The 22,637-nt window shown below is 60.2% G+C and overlaps 3 protein-coding genes across 5 annotated transcripts; all 3 read left to right on the plus strand.

Moving 5' to 3' along the window:
- The first annotated feature begins 596 nt into the window (after positions 1-596).
- HSD17B10 (hydroxysteroid 17-beta dehydrogenase 10) lies at positions 597-2,791 on the plus strand. The gene is made up of 6 exons (XM_083881465.1): positions 597-635; positions 713-877; positions 1,435-1,599; positions 1,806-1,934; positions 2,012-2,120; positions 2,203-2,791. The coding sequence occupies exons 1-6, from the start codon at positions 612-614 to the stop codon at positions 2,391-2,393; spliced, it is 783 nt and encodes a 260-aa protein (XP_083737591.1). The 5' UTR covers positions 597-611; the 3' UTR covers positions 2,394-2,791.
- Positions 2,792-3,071: 280 nt separating this feature from the next.
- NAA10 (N-alpha-acetyltransferase 10, NatA catalytic subunit) lies at positions 3,072-6,672 on the plus strand. Its single transcript, XM_083881466.1, has 8 exons — positions 3,072-3,205; positions 3,667-3,765; positions 4,075-4,133; positions 4,260-4,305; positions 4,982-5,097; positions 5,929-5,973; positions 6,123-6,207; positions 6,313-6,672. The coding sequence occupies exons 1-8, from the start codon at positions 3,185-3,187 to the stop codon at positions 6,541-6,543; spliced, it is 702 nt and encodes a 233-aa protein (XP_083737592.1). The 5' UTR covers positions 3,072-3,184; the 3' UTR covers positions 6,544-6,672.
- A 921-nt stretch (positions 6,673-7,593) lies between these two features.
- On the plus strand, positions 7,594-21,956 carry OTUD5 (OTU deubiquitinase 5). Of its 3 annotated transcripts, none has more exons than XM_083881435.1 (9): positions 7,594-8,390; positions 9,876-9,966; positions 11,359-11,423; positions 13,044-13,200; positions 15,725-15,873; positions 17,147-17,332; positions 18,902-19,103; positions 19,819-19,932; positions 21,535-21,956. In XM_083881435.1, exons 1-9 carry the CDS (start codon positions 7,815-7,817, stop codon positions 21,651-21,653), a joined length of 1,659 nt encoding a protein of 552 aa, XP_083737561.1. In that variant the 5' UTR covers positions 7,594-7,814; the 3' UTR covers positions 21,654-21,956. The 3 variants fall into 3 exon arrangements, with proteins under 3 accessions (XP_083737561.1, XP_083737560.1, XP_083737562.1); XM_083881434.1 differs by having other exon boundaries at positions 7,595-8,390; positions 9,873-9,966; XM_083881436.1 differs by lacking the exon at positions 18,902-19,103 and having other exon boundaries at positions 7,599-8,390; positions 9,873-9,966; positions 21,535-21,675.
- Positions 21,957-22,637: the final 681 nt, after the last annotated feature.

Consider the following 22,637-nt stretch of genomic DNA (forward strand, 5'->3'; position numbering starts at 1 on the left):
ACCCCCGAACCCTCCTTTGGCCCAACCCCCGGTCATTCCCCGGTGTCCCCTTGGTCCCTCCCTTCGGTATCCCCCAGGTCCTCCCCTTCTCCCTCCCTGTCCCTCCCCTCTCCTCCCTGTCCCACCCCGCTCCTCCCTGTCCCTCCCCTCTCCTCCCTGTCCCTCCCCTCTCCTCCCTGTCCCTCCCCGCTGTCCCTCCTCTGTCCCTCCCCGCTCCTCCCTGTCCCACCCCTCTCCTCCCTGTCCCATCCCTCTCCTCTCTGTCCCTCCCCTCTCCTCCCTGTCCCACCCCTCTCCTCCCTGTCCCACCCCTCTCCTCCCTGTCCCTCCCCTGTCCCACCCCTCTCCTCCCTTGTCCCATCCCTCTCCTCCCTGTCCCTCCCCTCTCCTCCCTGTCCCTCCCCTCTCCTCCCGTGTCCCTCCCCGCTCCTCCCTGTCCCTCCCCTCTCCTCCCGTGTCCCTCCCCGCTCCTCCCTGTCCCTCCCCTCTCCTCCCTGTCCCTCCCCTCTCCTCCCTGTCCCTCCCCGCTGTCCCTCCCCTGTCCCTCCCCTCTCCTCCCTGTCCCTCCCCTCCCGGTGCCGCCCCCCGCGGGCATTGGCCGGACGGCGGCGATGGCGGCGATTCGCAGCGTGAAGGTACCGGGACCCCCCCCAGACCCCGGGATGTGTGCGGGGGTCTCCCCTCCCCGCTGACCCCTCTCTCTCCCCCCCAGGGGCTGGTGGCGCTGGTGACCGGCGGCGGCTCCGGGCTGGGCCGGGCCACGGCGGAGCGGCTGGTGCAGCACGGGGCGCGGGTGGTGCTGCTGGACCTGCCCACGTCCAACGGGGGCCAGCTGGCCCAGGAGCTGGGCGAGCACTGCGCCTTCGCCCCCGCTGATGTGAGCACCGGGGGGGTGCGGGGCTTCTCCAGCCTGGCCACAGCGGTGACATCTCACCTCGGCACGGGGCCACCTTGACCCCGCTGGGGATGTCCTGCCTTGGTGTGGGGCCAGCTTGACCCCACCGCTGACCTTTGACCCCTCAGGTGGTATCCCACCTTGATGTGGAGCCCCCTTGAGCCCACAGGTGGCCTTGGCCGAGGAGGTGGGCACCACCGTGACCCCACTGGTGACATTCTCCCCCCTCAAACTGGGGCCAGCGTGACCTTGACTGAGGAGTTGGGGTCACCTTGACCTTGCTGGTGACATCCCACCTTGACCCCTCCAGTGACATCCCCCCTCAACACCCCCCCCTTGTCCCCAGGTGACCCCAGCTGAGGAGGTGGGGGCTGCCTTGACCACCCTGGTGACCCCCACCTTGACCCCATGGGTCACATCCACCATGACCCCACTGGCCATTGACCCCAGTGCTGCCCGTCCCGCCTTAACTCCACCAGCGATGTCCCAGCATGACCCCAGTGGTGACAATCCCCCCCTTGGTGGCCCCTCGCCCCCAGGTGACCTCTCCCAAGGAGGTGGGGGCAGCTCTGGCCGTGGCCCAGAAGCAGTTTGGCCGCCTGGACCTGGCCGTGAACTGCGCTGGTGTCGGCATCGCTGTCAAGACCTACAACAGCAAGAAGGACAAAGTGCACGACCTGGAGGAATTCCAGAAGGTCATCAATGTGAGTGGGGGGCTTGGGGGTCTCTGGATGATGGGCTGGGGGTGTCTGTGGTCAGTGCAGTGAATGAGGGGTGACCTGCTCAATGGGGTGGCTGGATGTGTGGGGACTTTGGGGTGTTCCCAGCAGAGCACAGGGGGATCTGGGGGTACCAGCAGGGTTTGGTGGTGCCCACAAGACCCTTCCCAAATCATCCTTGTCACCCTCAGGTGAACCTGGTGGGGACCTTCAACGTGATCCGCCTCAGCGCGCAGCTGATGAGCCACAACAAGCCCGACGCCGACGGCCACCGCGGCCTCGTGGTCAACACCGCCAGCGTGGCCGCCTTTGAGGGGCAGGTGAGGGACCCCCGGGGACTCTGAGAGCCACCAGGAGGGTCAGGAGACCCTGCAGTGGCCACACATCCTCCCCACAGGTGGGTCAAGCTGCCTACTCGGCCTCCAAGGGCGGCATCGTGGGCATGACCCTGCCCATCGCCCGGGACCTGGCGCCGCTGGGCATCCGCGTGGTCACCATCGCCCCAGGTGAGGCCACGGGGCAGCACCTGCACGGGACGGGGAGGAGAGGGAGTGCCCCCATTCACACCCTGGTTTTGGGCTTCCCCAGGGCTGTTCAACACCCCGCTCCTGGCCGGTTTGCCCGAGAAAGTCCGGACGTTTTTGGGACAGCAAGTGCCTTTCCCGTCCCGCCTGGGGGAGCCTGCGGAGTACGCCCACCTGGTGCAGGCCCTGGCTGAGAACCCCATGATCAACGGGGAGGTGGTGAGGCTGGACGGGGCCCTGCGCATGCAGCCGTGAGTCTGGGGGATCCTCCCCCACCCCCAGCCCCAAAATTTGGGGTGGGGACTGTTCACGCTGCGGACAGAGAGCAGGGATGGACGCTATGGCTGGACGCTCTCTGGGGACACTCCAGGATGGGGACGCTGAGGGGACGAGGACTGGGGACACCGTGTGAGTGGGGACACACTCTCCTGAGTGGACACATCCTGCACCCCGAGTGGGGACACCCTGGGATTTGGGGACAGACCCCAGGAATGTGGCCATGAGGCCACTCAGGAAGTTGGGAAACCCCGCGATGGGGACCTTGCTCAGGTGTGGGGGCCCATCCCGAGCCCCCCGAGCGTGGGGACCTCCTTGAGCCCCCCCGGGCCCCTCTGTCCCTCCCCCCGAGCCCTTCCCCCATCGCAATAAAGCGTGTTCGCCCACGCGGCCTCCGGGCAGTGCGCTGCCCCGCCTCCTGTGTATCCCCATTGGCTCCTGCCGTTGTCAATCATCAGCGCCGCCAGACGCGATTGGGCGGCGAGAGGGGTGGGAGAGTCAAGCCCCGCCCCCGTCAGGGGCACGCGCGGAACTCGCCTCTGATTGGCTGAAGGCAAAGGCGAGAGCGGGGCGGGGCTTGGCACCTCCCTCTGCTCGCTGATTGGCTGATGTGCTTGTCTACCGCCGGACGAGCGGGTGGGCGGGCTCAGCGCTGATTGGTTGGAGAGGAACTTCCGCCGGAAGCGGCTCGTGAGGGAACCGGGAACGGCGCCGGGACCGGGAGCGGGACCAGGATCGGGAATCGGCACCGGGACCGGACAGCCACAGCCATGAACATCCGGAACGCGCGGGTGGGCGGCCCGGGGGGACAGGGGGGCTCAGCTGGGGCTCTGCGAGGGGGAGCCGGGGAGCGGGAAGGGATCTGCCCATGATACCGGGCCCTGGGGGGAGGTGTGAGGGGAACACCGCGGCCTGGGCAGGGGTCTGAGGGGAACACCGGGCCCTGGGCAGGGGAAACTGGGGATTCATGTGGAGTCCAAGGTAGAGACGGGCTCCAGCAGGTGCTTTACCGAGGGGAACCGGGGTTTTACCGGGCGGTCCGAGAGGGACACCGGGCTTTGGGAAGGGATACTGGGGTCTGAGCGGGACATCGGAGCCTTGAGGGGTCCCTGAGGGGCAGTACTGGATCTCGGTACTCTCTGGGGGCTCTGAGGTGGGTCCTGTGCCCTGAAGGGGCTCTGAGGGCCCGCCCCGGTGTTGGGAAACACCGCAGCCGGTTCCGGGCTGACTCTCCCCGGGTCCGCCCCGGCAGCCCGAGGACCTGATGAACATGCAGCACTGCAACCTGCTCTGCCTGCCCGAGAACTACCAGATGAAATATTACTTCTACCACGGCCTGTCCTGGCCCCAGGTGTGGCTCTGGATCCTCCCCTGGAACAACCTCACCTGGATTTAACCCCTCCCTGCCCCCGGAGCACCTGGATTTCCCCCTCCAGGTGCCCCTGGAACACCTGGATCCCTCCTTGGGACACCTGGGGGCCCTGAATTTTCACCCAGGACACCTAAAAATCCCCCCCCCCCAGGAACACCTGAAATCCCCCCAGAGACACCTGGAATTCCCCCAGGGACACCTGGAATTACCCCCCTTGGGACCCCCTGGATCTCCTCCCCCCCAGGGACACCTGAGCCCCCTCCTCACCCCCTTTCCCCCCCCTCTCAGCTCTCCTACATCGCTGAGGATGAAAACGGGAAGATCGTGGGATACGTCCTGGCCAAGATGTGAGTGTGGGGTGGGGGAGCCCTTCCCTCCCTTCTCCTGGGGTTTGGGGGGGTCTGGGGGGGCGTTTCTGGTGGGATTTGGGGGTCTCACCCCCCTCATTCCCCCTCAATCCCATGGTTGTGCAGGGAGGAGGATCCTGATGACGTCCCACACGGACACATCACATCCCTGGTAAGGCTGGATGGGTTTTGGGGTGCTCAGAGGGGTTTTTGGGGGGTCTTTAGGGTCGCCTGAGGGTTTGGGAAGGTTTCTTGAGGGGTCTCTTGGGGGAAGGAGCACTTGGGGGGTTCCTCAAAGGTCTTTGGGGGGCTCTTGGATGGGGCCTGAGCACTTGGGATGCACTTTAAAGTTGCTTGAGGGGTTTTGGGGTGCTCTTGGAGCATCTGTTGTGGCTTTTTAAGGGTTTTAGGGGGCTCATAGAGGGGTTCTGAGGCTCTGGGGGCTTTTTGGGGAGTAGTGGGGAGGTGATCTGGAGGTACCCCAAGGGTGTGGGGTAGTTTTTGGGGTGCCCACGGGCTTTATTTTTGGGGGTGTCTTGGGTGGGTTTGAGGCTGTTTGGGGACCCCCAGGCAGTGAAACGCTTCCACCTGGGTTGGTTTTGGGGGTGCCATGAGGTTTCTGGGACCACCCCAGCCCGTTTTGGGGTTCCTCAGGGAGTTTTGGGATGCTGGAATCCCCAATTTGGTCTCCTCGTTGTCCTGAAATATTCCCACCAGCCCCTGGCTGAGTTCAGGGGTGCCCTGGGGGTTTCCATGTGCCTCCATCTGTTTCTGGGTTCAGCTGGGGGGGTTTTGGGGTCCCCCCTGGGTGTTTTTGGGGTGTCTCAGCCTGTTTTTGGCCCCCCCAGGCAGTGAAACGCTCGCACCGGCGCCTGGGGCTGGCCCAGAAGCTCATGGACCAGGCGTCCCGCGCCATGATCGAGAACTTCAACGCCAAATACGTGTCCCTGCACGTCCGCAAGAGGTGAGACCCAAAATATCCCAAATCCCCCCAGGAACACCCCCAAAATAACCCCCAAATCCCCCCAGGAACACCCCCAAAATATCCCCAAATCCCCCCCAGAAACACCCCCAAAATAACCCCCAAATCCCCCCCAGGAACACCCCCAAAATAACCCCCAAGTCTCCCCCAGGAACACCCCTAAAATAACCCCCAAATCCCCCCCAGGAACACCCCTAAAATAACCCCCAAATCCCCCCCAGGAACACCCCTAAAATAACCCCCAAATCCCCCCCAGGAACACCCCCAAAATAACCCCCAAATACCCCCCAGGAACACCCCTAAAAACCCCCCAAATCCCCCCCAGGAACACCCCCTAAAATACACCCCAAGTCTCCCCCAGGAACACCCCCAAAATAACAAAATACCGCCTCCATTTGTCAGACCACCCCCACTCCCCAAATCCCTCCCCAGACTGCCAGGAACACCCCCAAAATACCCCACCCATCCCCCAAATCCCCCTGAACACCTCCAAAATAACCCCCAAATCCCCCCCCAGATCCCCAGGAATACCCCCAAAATAACCCCCCCATTTGTCAGAGCCCCCCTGTCCCCCAAATCCCCCTCAGGCCCCCAAAAATACCCCTAAAATACCGCCCCCCCCCCCGTTTGTCAGACCCCCCTGTCCCCCAAATCCCCACTAGACCCCCAGGAACACCCCCAAAATAACCCCCAAATCTCTCTCCAGACCCCCAGGAACACCCCCAAAATAACCCCCCTGTTTGTCAGAGCCTCCCTGTCCCCCAAATCCCCAGGAACAGCCCCAAAATAACCCACCCTGTTTGTCCTTGGCAGCAACCGGGCGGCGCTGCACCTCTACTCCAACACCCTCAACTTCCAGTGAGTCTGGAGACAAGGGGGTTTTGGGGGAGCAAATGTGCAAATGTGGGGTCTGGGGGGTTTCAAGCAGCTTTGGGAGAGTTTGGCAGCACATAAGGAGACAAAGGATCCCCAAACCTCGTGTGTGAGCCCCCCAAATCGCCCCCCAGGATCAGCGAGGTGGAGCCCAAGTACTACGCGGATGGAGAGGACGCCTACGCCATGAAACGGGACCTCACCCAAATGGCAGACGAGGTACAGCCCCCGCCAGGGACCCCCAAATCCTCCTGGGGGGTTCCACCCCCCTCTCAGGGCTCTTCCAGGCCTGTTTCCCCTCAGTGACCCCCTCTGTGCCCCCAGCTGAGGAAGCAGGTGGAGCAGAAGGAGCGGGGCCGGCCCCTGGCCCCTGCCGAGCCCCCCCGGGGTGGGGATGGGGTCTGCGGCTCGGGGGGGACCCCCTCGCACCCCACCACGGGCTCCCACCACCCCGAGGATGGAGGGGGCGACAGCAAAGACGTCAGCGAGGTCAGCGAGACCACCGAGAGCACCGACGTCAAGGACAGCTCGGAGGCCTCCGACTCGGCCTCATAGGGACCCCCGGGACCCCCCCCCCAAAAAAAAATCCCTGGGCTGCCCCCGGGGCTCCCCAGAGCTCTGGGAGCTCCCAGGGACTTCCCCTTGGTGCTTGTGGGGGGCAGTAAAGCCCCTCAGTCTCCAGCCTGTGCTCTGTGTGTGTGTGTGTGACCCTGTTCTGGGGGTGCCCGTGGCTTTTTTGGGGGGTCAAGGGGGGGGTCTCGACCCCTCTCCAGCAACGCATCAGGGGCGTGGCTTGTATTGGCCACGCCCCCGGTGCAGCTGGGTGGTGCCGTGTATCAGCGTGGGGGCGTGGCCTCTGCTGATCCCTCGCCTGCTGATTTGCGCGGCCCGTACCGAGATCCGCACTCTGATTGGTGGAGACGCGCGGCTGTGGCACCACCTTGCGGGAGGGCGGGAAAGAGCAGGCGGGGCTGGGGTGAGACCGGGACCGGAGCGGGGCTGGGGCAACAGGAACGGCCCCGGGAACGGCACCGGAGCGGGGCTGGGGCAACGGGAAGGGGCTGGCCTCACGCCAGGGGGAAAAGGAGGGAAAGGGGGCGGGGCTTACCAGAGATTGACAGATAAAGGGAAGGCTATCTGGGGGCGGGGCTTTCGCCTGGGCTCCGCCTCTGACGCGTCTGAGCCAATGGGAAATTAGGTCGCTTGCTGCAGCCAATCAGAGGCCGATGTGGGCAGGGTTAAGGCTCGCACCAATCAGCGCTGGATGTCTCCCCTCTACTCCCGCCCACCGATGACTGCCACACCGCCAAGCCAATCAGCACTCACGTTTACTCGGAGCCTCGCCTTCCCTTTCCTCTCAACCGGCACTTCCCTCACCCAATCACCGCTCTCTCCCCGCTCAACTCCCTCCTACAAAACCAACCAATCAGCGCCCTCCCTCCCCGCCCCTCCGCCCGCCTCACCCAATCACCGCGCCGCCCTTCCGTCACCACGGCAACGCCGGTCCCGCCTTCCTCACCGCCGAGACGGAGGGGTGCAAAGGCGGGACTTCCGCTTTCACTCTCCACCAATAAAACCGCGGCGTTGCCTCGCTCGACCAATAGGACAATGCGTTGAGGGCGAGGCGGAAGCGCGCGCGGGGGTCAGAGGTCGCGGCTGTTGATGTTGACACGGCCCCGGCGGCCGCGGCCCCTCAGAGCCCGGGGGGGCCCCGAACGCGCCCGGCCCGCGGCCCCCCCGCCCCTCAGCGCCCTCCGGGTGTCCCCGGCGCTTCCCCGAGCCCCTCCGACCTCCCCTTCCCTCCCTCACCCCATGCCCGCCCCGCCATGACCATCCTCCCGAAGAAGAAGCCGGTCCCGGCTCCCGACGGCGACGCTGATTCCGGGCCGGACGCGGGGCCCGAACGCGGAGCGGACTCTGTGCCCGAGAGAGGCCCCGGAGGTGTCGGAGAACCGGGAGGACCCGGCGCGGTGGGTGCTCGGCCTCGGGCCTCGCCGCCGCCGCCGCTGCGGGGCTGGGCCGGGCTGCCCGGAGCCGCCGGTTCTCCCCCTCCCGCCGGGCCTGGAGGTCCCGGTAGCGGCGGGCCCGGCTCGGCGGACGGTCCCGCGGCTCTGCTGGGCTTAGAAGCGGCGGCTTTGGGGTTACCAGAGCCCCGAGGGCCCGGCTGCGGAGGAGGAGGAGGAGGAGGAGGCGGCCCCGGGCACAGCAAGCGGCGGCGGCGCGGAGGGGCCGGGCCCAGCGGGGGCACCGGGGGGTCGGGCCCCGGAGCCATCGGGCTGGGGATGGGGCTGGGCCCCGCCTGCGGCAGCCCCGGAGGGCCCGACGAGGCGGGAGGAGGATACAACAGCGAGGATGAGTACGAGGCCGGCAGGGTGGAGATGGACCCGGCCACGGCCGAGCAGGTGCGGGGACAGCGGGGGACATTGACGGACACCCTGGGGACATGAGGGGACACCCTGGGGATATCCTGGGGACATTGGGGGACACCCCGGGGACACCCTGGGGACATTGGGGACACCCTAGGGACACCCCGGGGACATTGGGGACACCCTGGGGACATTGTGGGACATTGAGGGAACATTTAGGGACACCCTGGGGACATTGGGGGACACCCTGGGGACACCCCGGGGACATCGAGGGGACATCAGGGCCCGGGGAGGTTCAGGGTTGTCACAAAGGGGTTGTTTGTCCCTTTTTCTCGCTGTTTGTCCCCAGTTTGGGGATGTTTTTTGTCCCCATTTTTGGGTCTCCCCCCGAGGGTTGGTTGTTGTTCTCTCCCCTCTCGTTGTTCCCACTTTGGGGAAATTCCTGTCCCTCCCAGATTTTTGGGAATCTCCCCAAGGGATTCCTGCTGGGATTCGCCAGATCCCCTTTTGGGACCCCTCAGGACCCCCCAGATCCCCAAGGGATCCCCCTTTCCTCTTTTGGGTCCCCCCAGGACCCCCCAAATCCCCTTTTGCTCCCCTGTGGACCCCAAGCCTTTCTCCCTCCTGTGTCCCTGACCCCGTGTGACCCCTCAGTGACCCCAGGACCCCCCAAAATCCCTGAGGACCCCCCAAACCCTCCATTATCCCCCCTCTCTGCACCCTTCATTAATTTTCCTCACTTTGGGACCCCATCCCCACATTCCTTATGGCTCCCCACACCTTGTGTTCCCCCTTTAATGACCCGAGGGATCCCTGGGAGATCCCCTAAGCCCCCCCAGGACCCCCCCAAACCTTCCCTTGTCCCCCTTCCCTGCACCCCCCATCCCCTTTTCTCCCTTTTTGACCCCAACCCCACATTCTTTATGGCTCCCCACACCTCGTGTCCCCCCTCAATGACCTGAGGAACCCCCTAAGCCCCCCCAGGACCCCCCCAAACCCTCCCTTGTCCCCTCTCCCTGCATCCCTCAGCTCCTTTTTCTCTACTTTGTGACCCCAACCCCTCATCCCCTGTGGGTCCCTTTGGCTCCCCACACCTCGTGTCCCCCCCAATGACCTGAGGGACCCCCCAGCCCCCCCCAGGAACCCCCCAAACCCTCCCTTGTCCCCTCTCCCTGCACCCCCAGCCCTTTTTTCCACTTTGTGACCCCAGCCCCTCATTCCCTGTGACTCCCCACACCTTGTGTGCCCCCCTAGTGACCCAAGGGACCCCTGGGACCCCCCTAATGACCCCAGGGAAACCTCCTAAGCCCCCCGGGACCCCCCAAACCTTCCCTTGTTCCCCCTCCTTGCATCTCCCAGTTCCTTTTGTCCCCTTTGTGACCCGAGCCCCACATTCCCCCCATGTCCCTCGGCTCATGTCCCCCCTCAATGACCTGAGGGACCCATGGAAGACCCCTCAAGCCCCCCAGGAGCCCCCTGAGCCCCCCAGGACCCCCCCGAGCCCGGCTGTGTCTCCAGCAGGAGCACCGGTTCGAGAAGGCTCTGCGGGAGAAGAAAGGCTTCATCATCAAACGCATGAAGGAGGACGGGGCCTGCCTCTTCCGGGCCGTGGGTGAGCCCCAAAATCACCCCAAAGTCATCCCAAAATCACCCTGAAATCATGCCAAAATCATCCCAAAAATCACATCAAAATCACCCCAAAATCACTCCAAAAATCGCCCCCCAAAAAACCCCAAAACCCCCCAAATCACCCCCAAATCACTTAAAAAGAACCCCTCAAAATCATCCCCAAACCCCCCCCAAAATCACCTCAAAATCACCACAAAATCACCCCCAAATCATCCCACACCCACTCCAAAGTCACCCCCCAAAAAACCCCAAAATCACGCCAAAATCACTCAAAATCACCCCAAAAAAAACCCACAAAATCACCCCAAAATCATCCCCAAATCATCTCAAAAATCACCCCAAAATCATCCCCAAAAAAGCCCCGAAATCACCCCCCCAAAAAAACCCAGATCATCCCAAGAAAACCCCCAAATCACTTCAAAATCACCCCAAAATCATCCCAAAAAAACCCCAAAATCACCCCCCAAAAAACCCCCCAAATTCACCCCCAAACCACCCCAAATTCACCCCCAAACCACCCCAAATTCACCCCAAAAAGCCCCCGAAAATCACCCCAAACCCCCCAGAATCACCCCAAAAACCACCCCACAACCCCCCCAAAATCACTCCCAAAACCCCGCCAAAATCACCCCCAAAACCATCCCAAAATCATCCCAAAATCGCCCCCCATAAAACCCCCAAAATTACACCAAAAAACCACCCCAAAATCACCCCAAGTTCCCCCAAAATCACCCCCAAAGCCCCCCTAAATCACCCCAGAAAAAAAAACCAAAATCACCCCAAAAATCTTCTCCACAATCACCCCCAAAAAAACCCCAGAATCACCCCAAACCCCCCCAACATCACCCCAAATCACCCCAAAACTCTCCCCAAATCACCCCAAAGTCACCCCCAAAAAACCCTCAAAATTACCCCCAACCCCCCAAAAATCACCTCAAAATCGCCCCAAAACCACCCCAGAATCACCCCAAAAAATCCCCAAAACCACCCCAAAAACCACCCCAAAAATCCTCTCAAAATCACCCCAAGCTCCCCCAAAAATCACCCCAAAAGTCCCCCAAAATCACCCCCCCAAAAAACCCCAAAATCACCCAAACCCCCCCCAAATAACCCCAAACTCCCCCAAAAATCACCCAAAGAAGCCCCCCCAAAAAACCCTCCCAAAATCACTCAAAAAAACCCAAGAACAAACCCAAAATCACCCCCAAAAAAAACCCCAGGGCACCTTTGTGTCTCCTCACTGTCCCCTCCGTGTCCCCTCATTGTCACTTTCCTGTCCCCTCGTTGTCACCTCTGTGTCCCCTCATTGTCACCTTCCTGTCCCCTCGTTGTCACCTCTGTGTCCCCTCACTGTCCCCTTGGTGTCCCCCCCCAGCCGATCAGGTGTACGGAGACCAGGACATGCACGAGGTGGTGAGGAAACACTGCATGGATTACCTGGTGAGCACTGGGGGGACTGGGAGGGCACTGGGATAGACTGGGAGGCTCTGGGAGGGACTGGGAGGGCACTGGGATAGACTGGGATAGACTGGGAGGACATTGGGATAGACTGGGATGGATTGGGAGGGCACTGGGAGTGACTGGGATGGACTGGAAGGGCACTGGGATAGACTGGGAGGGCTCTGGGAGGGACTGGGATGGACTGGGAGGACATTGGGATAGACTGGGATGGACTGGGAGGACACAGGTGGACTAGGATAGACTGGGAGGGACTGGGAGTGACTGGGAGGGACTGGGAGGGCACTGGGATAGACTGGGACTGGGATGGACTGGGGTGGCACTGGGGTGGACTAGGATGGACTGGGATGGATTGGGATAGACTAGGACAGCACTGGGATGGACTGGGAGGGCACTGGGATGGACTAGGATGGACTGGGAGTGACTGGGTTGGACTGGGATGGCACTGGGATGGACTGGGAGGGACTGGGATGGCACTGGGAGGATACTGGGATGGACTGGGATGGCACTTGGATGGGACTGGGAGGGGACTGGGATAGACTGGTACAGCACTGGGATGGCACTGGGATGGATTGGGATGGACTGAGATGGACTGGGATGGACTGGCATGGCACTGGGACAGCACTGGGATGGACTGGGATGACACTGGGAGGGACTGGGAAGACACTGGGATGGACTGGGATGGCACTGGGATGGACTGGGAGGGTGCTCAGAGCACTGGGGGGGCCGGGTTGCTGTCCCCTCCCACCTCCTCCGGTGTCCCCAAGGCTCTGTCCCTGTCCCCAAGGGCTCCCCCGGTGTGTCCCTGGTGCTTCATGGTGTCCCCAGGGCTCTCCCAGTGTGTCCCCAAGGTTCTCCCAGTGTCCCCAAGGCTGTCCCAGTGTGTCCCCAGTGCTGTCCCAGTGTCCCCAGGGCTCTCCCACTCCTGTCCCCAGTGTCCCTGTGCTCCTTTGTCCCTCTGCACTGTGTCCCCAAGTGTGTCCCCACATGTGTCTCCTGTCCCCACACATGTCCCCCACCCTGTCCCCACACATGTCCCCTGTCCCTGCCGTGTCCCCGCCGTGTCCCTGCTGTGTCCCCTGTCCCCAGATGAAGAACACCAATTGTTTCTCCAACTTGGTGTCCCCAAGGCTCTCTCAGTGTCCTCAGAGGCTCTCCCAATGTCCCCAAGGCTCTCCCAGTGTCCCCAAGGCTCTCTCAGTGTCCCCAGGGCTCTCCTAGTGTCCCCAAGGCTCTCTCAGTGTCCCCAAGGCTGTCCCAGTGTCCCCAGGGCTCTCCCATTCCTGTCCCCAGTGTCCCTGTGACCCCTCGGCCCTCCCCACTGTGTCCCCAGTGCTCCCCTGTCCCTGCCGTGTCCCTGCCATGTCCCCACTGCTGTCCTTGCCACTGTGTCCCCACATGTCCTTGTGCTCCTTTGTCCCTCCCCACCATGTCCCAAGTGTGTCCCCAGTGTGTCCCCTGTCCACACCCCGTCCCCACGTGTCCCCTGTCCTGTCCCTGCCCCCGCCATGTCCCCACCATGTCCCGTGTCCCCACATGTCCCCTGTCCCCACACGTGTCCCCTGTCCCCGCCGTGTCCCCACACGTGTCCCCTGTCCCCAGATGAAGAACGCCGACTACTTCTCCAACTACGTGACGGAGGATTTCACCACGTACATCAACCGCAAGCGCAAGAGCACGTGCCACGGGAACCACATCGAGATGCAGGCCATGGCCGAGATGTACAACCGGCCCGTCGAGGTCTACCAGTACGGCACTGGTGCGTGGGGACTGGGAGCACTGGGAAAGGGTCCCTTGGGCACTGGAGAGGGGGAACTGGGGACTGGGAGCACTGGTGCATGGACTGGGATGGCACTGGGATAGACTGGGATGGCGCTGGGACGGCACTGGGATAGACTGGGAGGAGATTGGGATAGACTGGGAGGTCTCTGGGAGGGACTGGGATAGACTGAGAGGAGACTGGAATAGTCTGGGAAGGACTGGAAGGGCACTGGGAGGGACTGGGAGGGACTGGAAGGGCACTGGGATAGACTGGGATGGACTGGGAGGGCACTGGGATGGACTGGGCTGGCACTGGGAGGACACTGGGATGGACTGGGATGGACTGGGATAGATTGGGATGGCACTGGGATAGACTGGGAGGGCACTGGGATAGAGTGGGATACACTGGGATGGACTGGGAGGGACTGGGATGGACTGGGATGGATTGGGAGGGCACTGGGATGGACTGGGAGGGCTCTGGGATGGACTGGGCTAGACTGGGACAGCACTGGGATGGACTGGGATAGACTAGAATAGTCTGGGATGGACTGGGAGGGCACTGGGTGGACTGGGATATCCTGGGAGGACACTGGGATGGACTGGGATGGCACTGGAATAGTCTGGGAGGGACTGGAAGGGCACTGGGATGGACTGGGAGGGACTGGGATGACACTGGAAGGGCACTGGGATGGACTGGGAGGGTGCTCAGAGCCCTGGGGGGGATGGGCTGCTGTCCCCTCCCACCTCCTGCAGTGTCCCCAAGGGAGGGGGGCTGGGGGGGCTGGGAGCACTGGGGAGGGGGGAAAGGGGACTGGGATTAGTGGGGAGGAGGGCACTGGGCACTGGGAGCACTGGGGAGGGACCCCTGATGGATGGCAGGGGTTACCTGGGCACTGGGGTTAATGGGAAAGGGTCCCCTGGGGACTGGGGACCATGGGGGAGGGGGTCCCAGGTGCCATTTTTGGAGTCCCAGGTGCTGTTTGGGAGTTTCAGGTGCTGTTTGGGGCATCTCAGCTGGTTTTTTGGGGGTCCCAGGTGCTGTTTCAGGGATCCCAGCTGCCCTTTGGGGGTCCCAGCTGGTTTTTTGGGTGTCCCAACTGGATTTTTAGGGTTCCTAGCTGGATTTTGTGGGATCCCAGCTGGGTTTTTGTGGGACCCCAGCCATTTTTTTGGATTCTCAGATGTTTTTTGAGGGTCCCATCCAGTTTTTTGGAGGTCCCAGCTGTTTTTTTGAGGATACCAGCTGTTTTTTCAGGGGTTCCCAGCCGATTTTTTGGGGGTCCCAGCTGGTTTTTGGGGGAGTCTCATCCATTTTTTGGGGTCCCAGCCGTTTTTGGGGGGAGTCCCGGCTGGTTTTTTTGGGATGCCAGACAGTTTTGGGGGGTCCTGGCCTGTTTTTTGGAGGTCCCATACATTTTTGGGGGATCTCAGTTGGTTTTTTTGGGGTCCCATCTATTTATTGGGGATCCCAGATGGTTTTGAGGGGAGTCCCGCCATTTTTTGTGGGATCCCATCCATTTTTTGTGGGGTCCCAGCCATTTTTTGTGGGGTCCCATCCATTTTTTGGGGATCCCAGCTGTTTTTTTTGGGGATCCCAGCTGCTTTTTGGTGGTCCCAGCCATTTTTTGGGGTGTCCCAGCTGTTTTTTTGGGATTCCAAACAGTTTTGGGGGGTCCCAGCTGGTATTTTGGAGGTCCTACCCACTTTTTGGAGATCTCAGTTGCTTTTTGAGGGTCTCAGCCGTTTTTTGGGGATCCCATCCATTTTTTGGGCACCCCAGAGGTGTTTTTGGGGTCCCAGCTGGTTTTTTGGGGGGTCCCATCCATTTCTTGGGGATCCCAGATGGTTTTTAGGGGAGTCCCATCCATTTTTTGGAGGTCCCAGCCATTTTTTGGAGGTCCCAGCCATTTTTTGGGGTCCCAGCCATTTTTCTGGGGATCCCAGCTGGTTTTGGGGAGGGTCCCAGCCATTTTTTGTAGCAGTCCCATCCATTTTTGGGGGGTCCCAACTGGTTTTTGGGAGGTCCCAGCTGGTTTTTATGGGAGTCACATCCCTTTTTTGGGGTCCCAGCCACTTTTTGGGGCATCCCAGCTGCTTTTTTGTGGGATCCCATCCATTTTTTTTGGGATCCCATCCATTTTTTTGGGGTCCCAGCCACTTTTTGGGGCATCCCAGCTGTTTTTTGTGGGATCCCATCCATTTTTTGGGGTCCCAGCCATTTTTTTGGGATCCCATCCATTTTTTGTGGGAACCCTATCCATTTTTTGAGGATCCCAGCTGTTTTTTTGGGGTCCTAGCTGTTTTTCTGGCAGTCCTAGCTAGTTTTTGTGGCAGTCCCAGCCATTTTTTGGGGGTCCCATCCATTTTTTGTGGGGTCCCAGCCATTTTTTGGGATCCCATCTGTTTTTGTGGCAGTCCCATCCGTTTTTTGGGGTCCCATCCATTTTTTGTGGATTCCAGCTGGGTTTTTTTGGGGTCCCATCCATTTTTTGGGGTCCCAGCCTGTTTTTTGTGCCCCCCAGAGCCCATCAACACGTTCCACGGGATCCAGCACAACGAGGACGAGCCCATCCGGGTCAGTTACCACCGGAACATCCACTACAACTCCGTGGTGAACCCCAACAAGGCCACCATCGGCGTGGGGCTGGGGCTGCCCTCCTTCAAACCGGGGGTACGCGGGGGGGGGACCCCGACATTGGGGTCTGGGGGTCTGATTTGGGGGGTGGGACCCCCAGTTTGGGGTCTAGGGGCTCTGATTTGGGTGATTTGGGGGGTGAGACCCTGGGTTTGGGGTCTGGGGGGTCTGATTTGGGGAGTGGGGACTCTGATTTGGGGGGTGAGACCCCGAGATTGGGGTCTGGGGGGTCTGATTTGGGGGGTGGGGACTCTGATTTGGGGGGTAGGACCCCGAGTTTGGGGTCTGGGGGCTGTGATTTGGGGGTGAGAGTTCTGATTTGGGGTCTGGGGACTCTGATTTGGGGAATGGGACCCACAGTTTGGGGGGTGAGATGCTGAGTTTGGGAGGTGAGGGTTCTGATTTGGGGGTGGGACCCTGATTTTGGGGTCTGTGGACTCTGATTTGGGGTCTGGGACCCCCAGTTTGGGGAGTGAGACTGATTTGAGGGGTAGGACCCCCAGTTTGGGGGGTGGGACCCCCAGTTTGGAGTCTGGGAAGTCTGATTTGGGGGGTGGGACCCTGGGTTTGGGGAGTGGGACCCTGAGTTTGGGGTCTGGGGACTCTGATTTGGGGGGTGAGACCCCGAGTTCCCACCTGTCCCTGATGTCCCTGCATGTCCCTGGTGTCCCTGATCTCCCTGATGTCCCTTGATGTCCCATATGTCCCCACCTGTCCTTAGTGTCCCCCCTGTTCCCGGTGTCCTTGATGTCCCTGCTGTCCCAAAAGGTCCCATGTGTCCCCCTGTCCCTGTCCCCAGCTGGCTGAGCAGTCCCTGGTGTCCCTGCTGTCCCACACTGTCCCCGATGTCCCTGCTGTCCCCCATCCCCAGCTGGCGGAGCAGTCCCTGATGTCCCTGGCTGTCCCTGATGTCCCTGATGTCCCTGTCCCCAGCTGGCAGAGCTGCACCTGGGTGTCCCTGATGTTCCCCATGTCCCATGTCCCCGTCCCCAGCTGGCGGAGCAGTCCCTGATGTCCCCACTGTCCCTGATGTCCCCCTGTCCCCATCCCCAGCTGGCGGAGCAGTCCCTGATCTCCCTGCTGTCCCACACTGTCCCCAATGTCCCATGTCCCTGTCCCCAGCTGGCGGAGCAGTCCCCAATGTCCCCAATGTCCCCAATGTCCCCCTGTCCCCGTCCCCAGCTGGCAGAGCAGTCCCCAATGTCCCCAATGTCCCCAATGTCCCATGTCCCTGTCCCCAGCTGGCGGAGCAGTCCCCAATGTCCCCAATGTCCCCAATGTCCCCAATGTCCCATGTCCCCGTCCCCAGCTGGCGGAGCAGTCCCTGATGAAAAGCGCCATCAAGACGTCGGAGGAGTCGTGGATCGAGCAGCAGATGTTGGAGGACAAGAAACGAGCCACCGACTGGGAGGCCACCAACGAGGCCATCGAGGAGCAGGTGGCCCGCGAGTCCTACCTGCAGTGGCTGCGCGACCAGGAGAAGCAGGCGCGGCAGGTGGGGCCCTGTCCTGGTCCTGGTGTCACCTGGTGTCCCCTGCTAGCTCCTGGTGTCACCCTGGTGTCCCCATGGCTGTCCCTGGTGTCCCCTGGTGTCACCGTGGTGTTCCCTGGTGTCACCATGGCTGTCCCTGCTGTTGCCATCACTGTCCCCATGGCTGTGCCTGCTGTCCCTGTGGCTGTCCCTGCTGTCCCCTGGTGTCCCCTGGTGTCCCCATGGCTGTCCCTGCTGTCCCCTGGTGTCCCCTGGTGTCACCATGTTGTCCCCATGGCTGTCCCTGCTGTCCCCTGGCATCCTCTGGTGTCCCCATGGCTGTCCCTGGTGTCCCTATGGCTGTCCCTGCCATCTCCTGATGTTCCCATGGCTGTCCCTGGTGTCCCCTGGTGTTCTCTGGTGTCACCGTGGTGTCCCCATGGCTGTCCCTGCTGTCCCCTGGTGTCCCCTGGTGTCACCATGTTGTCCCCATGGCTGTCCCTGGTGTCCCCTGGTGTTCTCTGGTGTCACCGTGGTGTCCCCATGGCTGTCCTTGCCAGCCTCTGGTGTCCCCATGGCTGTCCCTGGTGTCCCCATGGCTGTCTCCGGTGTCCCCATGGCTGTCCCCATCAACCCTTGGTGTCCCCATCACTGTCCCCATGGCTGTCCCCTCCATCCCCTGGTGTCCCCTTGGCTGTCCCCCAGCCCCGGGGTCACGGTGTTCCCGTTGCCCCAAGAGTGACATCCATCCATCATCCCCGTGTCCTGGGGGTGACACCTTTGTCCCCCTGCCCTGGGGCCACTCTGGTGTCCCCTGGTGTCCCCAAAGCCACACAAGGTCAGTGCCAGGCTGCTGTGGCCACGGCCAGTGCGCTGGAGGAGTGGAGTGACCATTGACCCGTGTCCCTGTCCCCATATCCCAATGTCCTGTGGTCACTCTGCTGTCACTGTGGTCACTCTGATGGTCACTCTGGTGTCCCCACAGCCTCGGAAGGCCAGTGCCACCTGCAGTTCGGCCACAGCAGCCACGGCCAGCGGGCTGGAGGAGTGGAGTGACCGCTGGCCCTGTCCCCATATCCCAATGTCCCCATTCCCTGTGGTCACTGTGGTGTCCCCAGTGGTCACTCTGTGGTCACTCTGGTGTCCCCACAGCCCCGGAAGGCCAGCGCCACCTGCAGTTCGGCCACGGCGGCCGCAGCCAGTGGGCTGGAGGAGTGGAGTGACCCCATATCCCAATGTCCCCATTCCCTGTGGTCACTGTGGTCACTCTGATGGTCACTCTGGTGTCCCCACAGCCCCGGAAGGCCAGTGCCACCTGCAGTTCGGCCACGGCAGCCGTGGCCAGTGGGCTGGAGGAGTGGAGTGACCCCATATCCCAATGTCCCCATTCCCTGTGGTCACTGTGGTCACTCTGATGGTCACTCATGTCCCCCACAGCCCCGCAAGGCCAGTGCCACCTGCAGTTCGGCCACGGCGGCGGCGGCCAGCGGGCTGGAGGAGTGGAGTGGCCGCTGGCCCTGTCCCCATATCCCAGTGTCCCCATGCCCTGTGGTCACTGTGGTGTCCCCAGTGGTCACTCTGGTGTCCCCACAGCCCCGCAAGGCCAGTGCCACCTGCAGTTCGGCCACGGCGGCGGCGGCCAGCGGGCTGGAGGAGTGGAGTGGCCGCTCACCGCGGCCCCGCAGCGCCGCCCCCTCCCCAGAGCACCCCGGGCTGCACCCGGAGCCCCCCGGCCCCAAACCCCCCTCGCCCGGAGCGCCCCCCGCCGGAAAACCCCCCTCGCCCTGCGCCCCAGGTGGGAATGGGGGAGACTGGGGGGACTGGGAGACCAAACTGGGGGACTGGGGGGACTGGGAGACCAAACTGGGGGATTGGGGGGACTGAGAGACCAAACTGGGGGGAATGGGAGCCCAAACTGTGGGCACTGGGAGCCCAAACTGAGGGACTGGGGGGACTGGAAGACCAAACTGGAGGCACTGGGGACACTGGGAGACCAAACTGGGAGTTACGAGGCAATGGAAGCCCAGACTGGGGGGACTGGGAGCACAAACTGGGGGGACTGGGAGACCAAACTGGGGGGACTGGGAGCCCCAGACTGGAGGTACTGGGAGTCCAAACTGGGGGGACTGGAGCCCAAACTGGGGGACTGGGGGCACTGGGAGACCAAACTGGAGGAACTGGGACACCAAACTGAGGGGAATGGAAGGATGGGGAGGATGGGGGGCACAAACTGAGGGCACAGGGAAGTCCCAGACTGGAACTGGGGAGATACTGGGACCCCCGAACTGGGACTGGGGGACTCTGAGACCCCCAAACTGGGATTGGGGAATATTGGGCCCCTCAAACTGGGATTAGGGGGACTCTGAGACCCCCAAACTGGGATTAGGGAGATACTGGGACCCCCAAACTGAGACTGGGGGGACTCTGACACCCCAAACCGGGCCTGGCCATCCCGGGATGGATTTGGGATTTTGGGAGGGGGTCCCTAAACCCCAAATTTGCCTCTCCAGGGACCAGCAGCCAGCTGGGGGCAGGGGGGGGCCGGGCCACCCCCCCGCTGGTGTCGCTGTACCCCGCGCTGGAGTGTCGGGCCATCATGCAGCAAATGTCCCCTACCGCCTTCGGTGAGCCCAGGACGGGATTTGGGGGGCTTTGGGGGGATTTTGGAGGGTTTGGGGGGGTTTAGGGTGGTTTTAGGGGGTTTGGGGTTATTTTGAGGGGTCTTTAGGGTTGTTTTGGGGGGGTTTTGGGGATTTTAGGAGTGTCGGGCCATCATGCAGCAAATGTCCCCTACCGCCTTCGGTGAGCCCAGGATGGGATTTGGGGGGCTTTGGGGGGATTTTGTGGGGTGTAGGGTCATTTGGGGGATGGTCGGGAGGATTTAGGGTGGTTTGGGGGAGTTCAGGGCTGTTTTGGGGGGGTTTAAGGTGGTTTTAGGGGGTTTAGGAGTGTCGGGCCATCATGCAGCAAATGTCCCCTACCGCCTTCGGTGAGCACAGGACGGGATTTGGGGGGTTTGGGGACATTTTGGGGGGTTGGGGGTGTTCAGGGTTGTTTTGGGGGTATTTAGGGTGAGTTTGGGGGTGTTTAGTGTGGTTTTTAGGGAATTTTAAGGTCATTTTGGGAGGATTTAGGATGGTTTGGGGAGGGGGTAGGATCATTTTGTGGGGTTTAAGGTGATTTTGGGGGGATTTAGGGTCATTTTGGAAGGATTTAGGATGGTTTGGGGAGGATTTAGGGTCATTTTGGAGGGATTTAGGTAGTTTTTGGGGAGGTTTAGAGTGGTTTAGGGTGGGTTTTGGGGGGTTTAGGAATGTCCAACCGGCTTTGGTGAGCACAGGGACAGCTTTGGGGGTTTGGGGACAATTTTGGGGGATTTAGGGTCGTTTTTAGGGGATTTAGGGCCATTTTGGAAGAGTTTAAAGTGATTTTGTGGGGGTTTAGGGTTTTTTTTTGAGGGGGAGGGCTGCATTTATCCCCATTTTCCTGCAATTTGGTTTACTGAATTCTATTTATTGAACTTATTTGTTCACTTGTTTATTGTATTTTTAGTATAATATAGTATAATATAATATAACATAGTGTAATATTCCTTTTATTTATTCATTTTAATTAATTCAACAAATAAATATATAAAAATATATTTTTATATACTTATACATATTTATTTACTATCAAATGTATATACCTATTCAATTCACTTATTTTAATTAACTCAGCAAATAAGTATATATATAAATATATTTTTATATACTATATATGTCTTTATATGTATATTTTTATATTTATTTACCATATGTATTTTTATATATTATAAATTTATTTATAATATATATTTTTATATATTTATTTATTTACCATATTTATTTATTTATTTATTTTATAGTCATAAATTATATATCTATATTTATTTACCATAAAACACATACACCCCCATCGCTTTTACTCATTTATTTCAATCAACTCACCAAATGAATCCCAACCAATTCCATGTATTTTTAACCCTTTCCTCACCAAACCAATATAATTTAATATACTTTTAACCCTTTCCTCCCCAAACCAATCTAATCCCGTGTATTTTTAACCCTTTCCTCACCAAACCAATATAATCCCATGTATTATTTTTAACCCTTTCCTCACCAAACCAATACAATCCCACGTATTTTTAATACTCCATTCACCAAATGAATCCCAACTAATCCCCGTGTATTTTTAACCCTTTGCAGGCCTGAACGACTGGGAGGACGACGAGATCCTGGCGTCGGTGCTGGCGGTGTCACAGCAGGAGTACCTGGAGACCATGAAAACCTCGCGCCACAGAGACCCCACCTCCGACAAGAGTTGATAGTGAACCCCTGGACTACAACCCCCCCAAAAAAACCCCCCACACCTCCCCCCCCCAAAAAAAAAAAACAACAAAACCAACAACAAAAAAAAATCCCTTTAAAAACGACGATGACGATGACAACAAAAGCATCACCCCCCCTCTCCCTAAATTTTCCTCCTCAGAAAAAATAACACCTCCCACCCTCCTCCAAAAAAGGGACCTCTCGGTGCGTGGCGGCCCCGGCTGAGGTTGAATTTAGGTTTGGTTGAATTTTTGGGGGAAAAAACATCAAAAAACCCCCAATTTTTGGCTAAAAAATAAGGGGGAGGGGGACACTCCGCGCTGGACGCCGCTGGAACAACCTCGGCTGGTTTTTTTCTGGAGGGAGGAAGAAAATGATGATGAAGGTGATGAAGAAGAGGAAGAAAAGTCCTTCCCTCCCTCTCCTCAAAATGGGGGTGGGGCTCCTATTTTTGTAGGGTCGCCTCTTTCTTTTCTTCCCTTCACCCCCAAATCTCTGTGGGATTTTGCTGTTTGGGGATGGGGGGAATTTGGGTGGGGGAGTTCTGCCTTTCCCCTCCCCCTCCTCTCGAGCATCGAGACCCCCAAACTGCACCTGGGGGGGGGGGAGGGGAGGGAGGGGAGGGGGTTAAAAGGGGGGCCTGGGGGTCCTCCCCCGCCCCAAAACACCCCCCTGCACCCCGTTATTAAACTGATGCCCAGCAGCGCCGTCTCTTCGCCCCTTTCCCCTCCACTTTCCCCTGAGGAACCGGGAAAAGGAAAATGAGGGAAATTTGGGGTTTTTTTGGGGTCGCCGAGCTTTGTTTTGAGGCCTCTCTTGTTTACCTTGCGGTTGCCATGGTGATGCGGCGCGTTCTGATGACGTATTGTGGGATCAGCCAATCAGCGGCGAGGGCGGGAACGAGGGGATGGTGTTCCTATGGGGGAAACTGAGCTCTGCCTGAGCCAAGCGATACCCGGGGGGGGGGGGGGGGTTTGAGG

This window comes from Zosterops lateralis (genome assembly GCF_965231275.1).
Source record: "Zosterops lateralis genome assembly, chromosome: 33".
NCBI lineage: Eukaryota > Metazoa > Chordata > Aves > Passeriformes > Zosteropidae > Zosterops > Zosterops lateralis.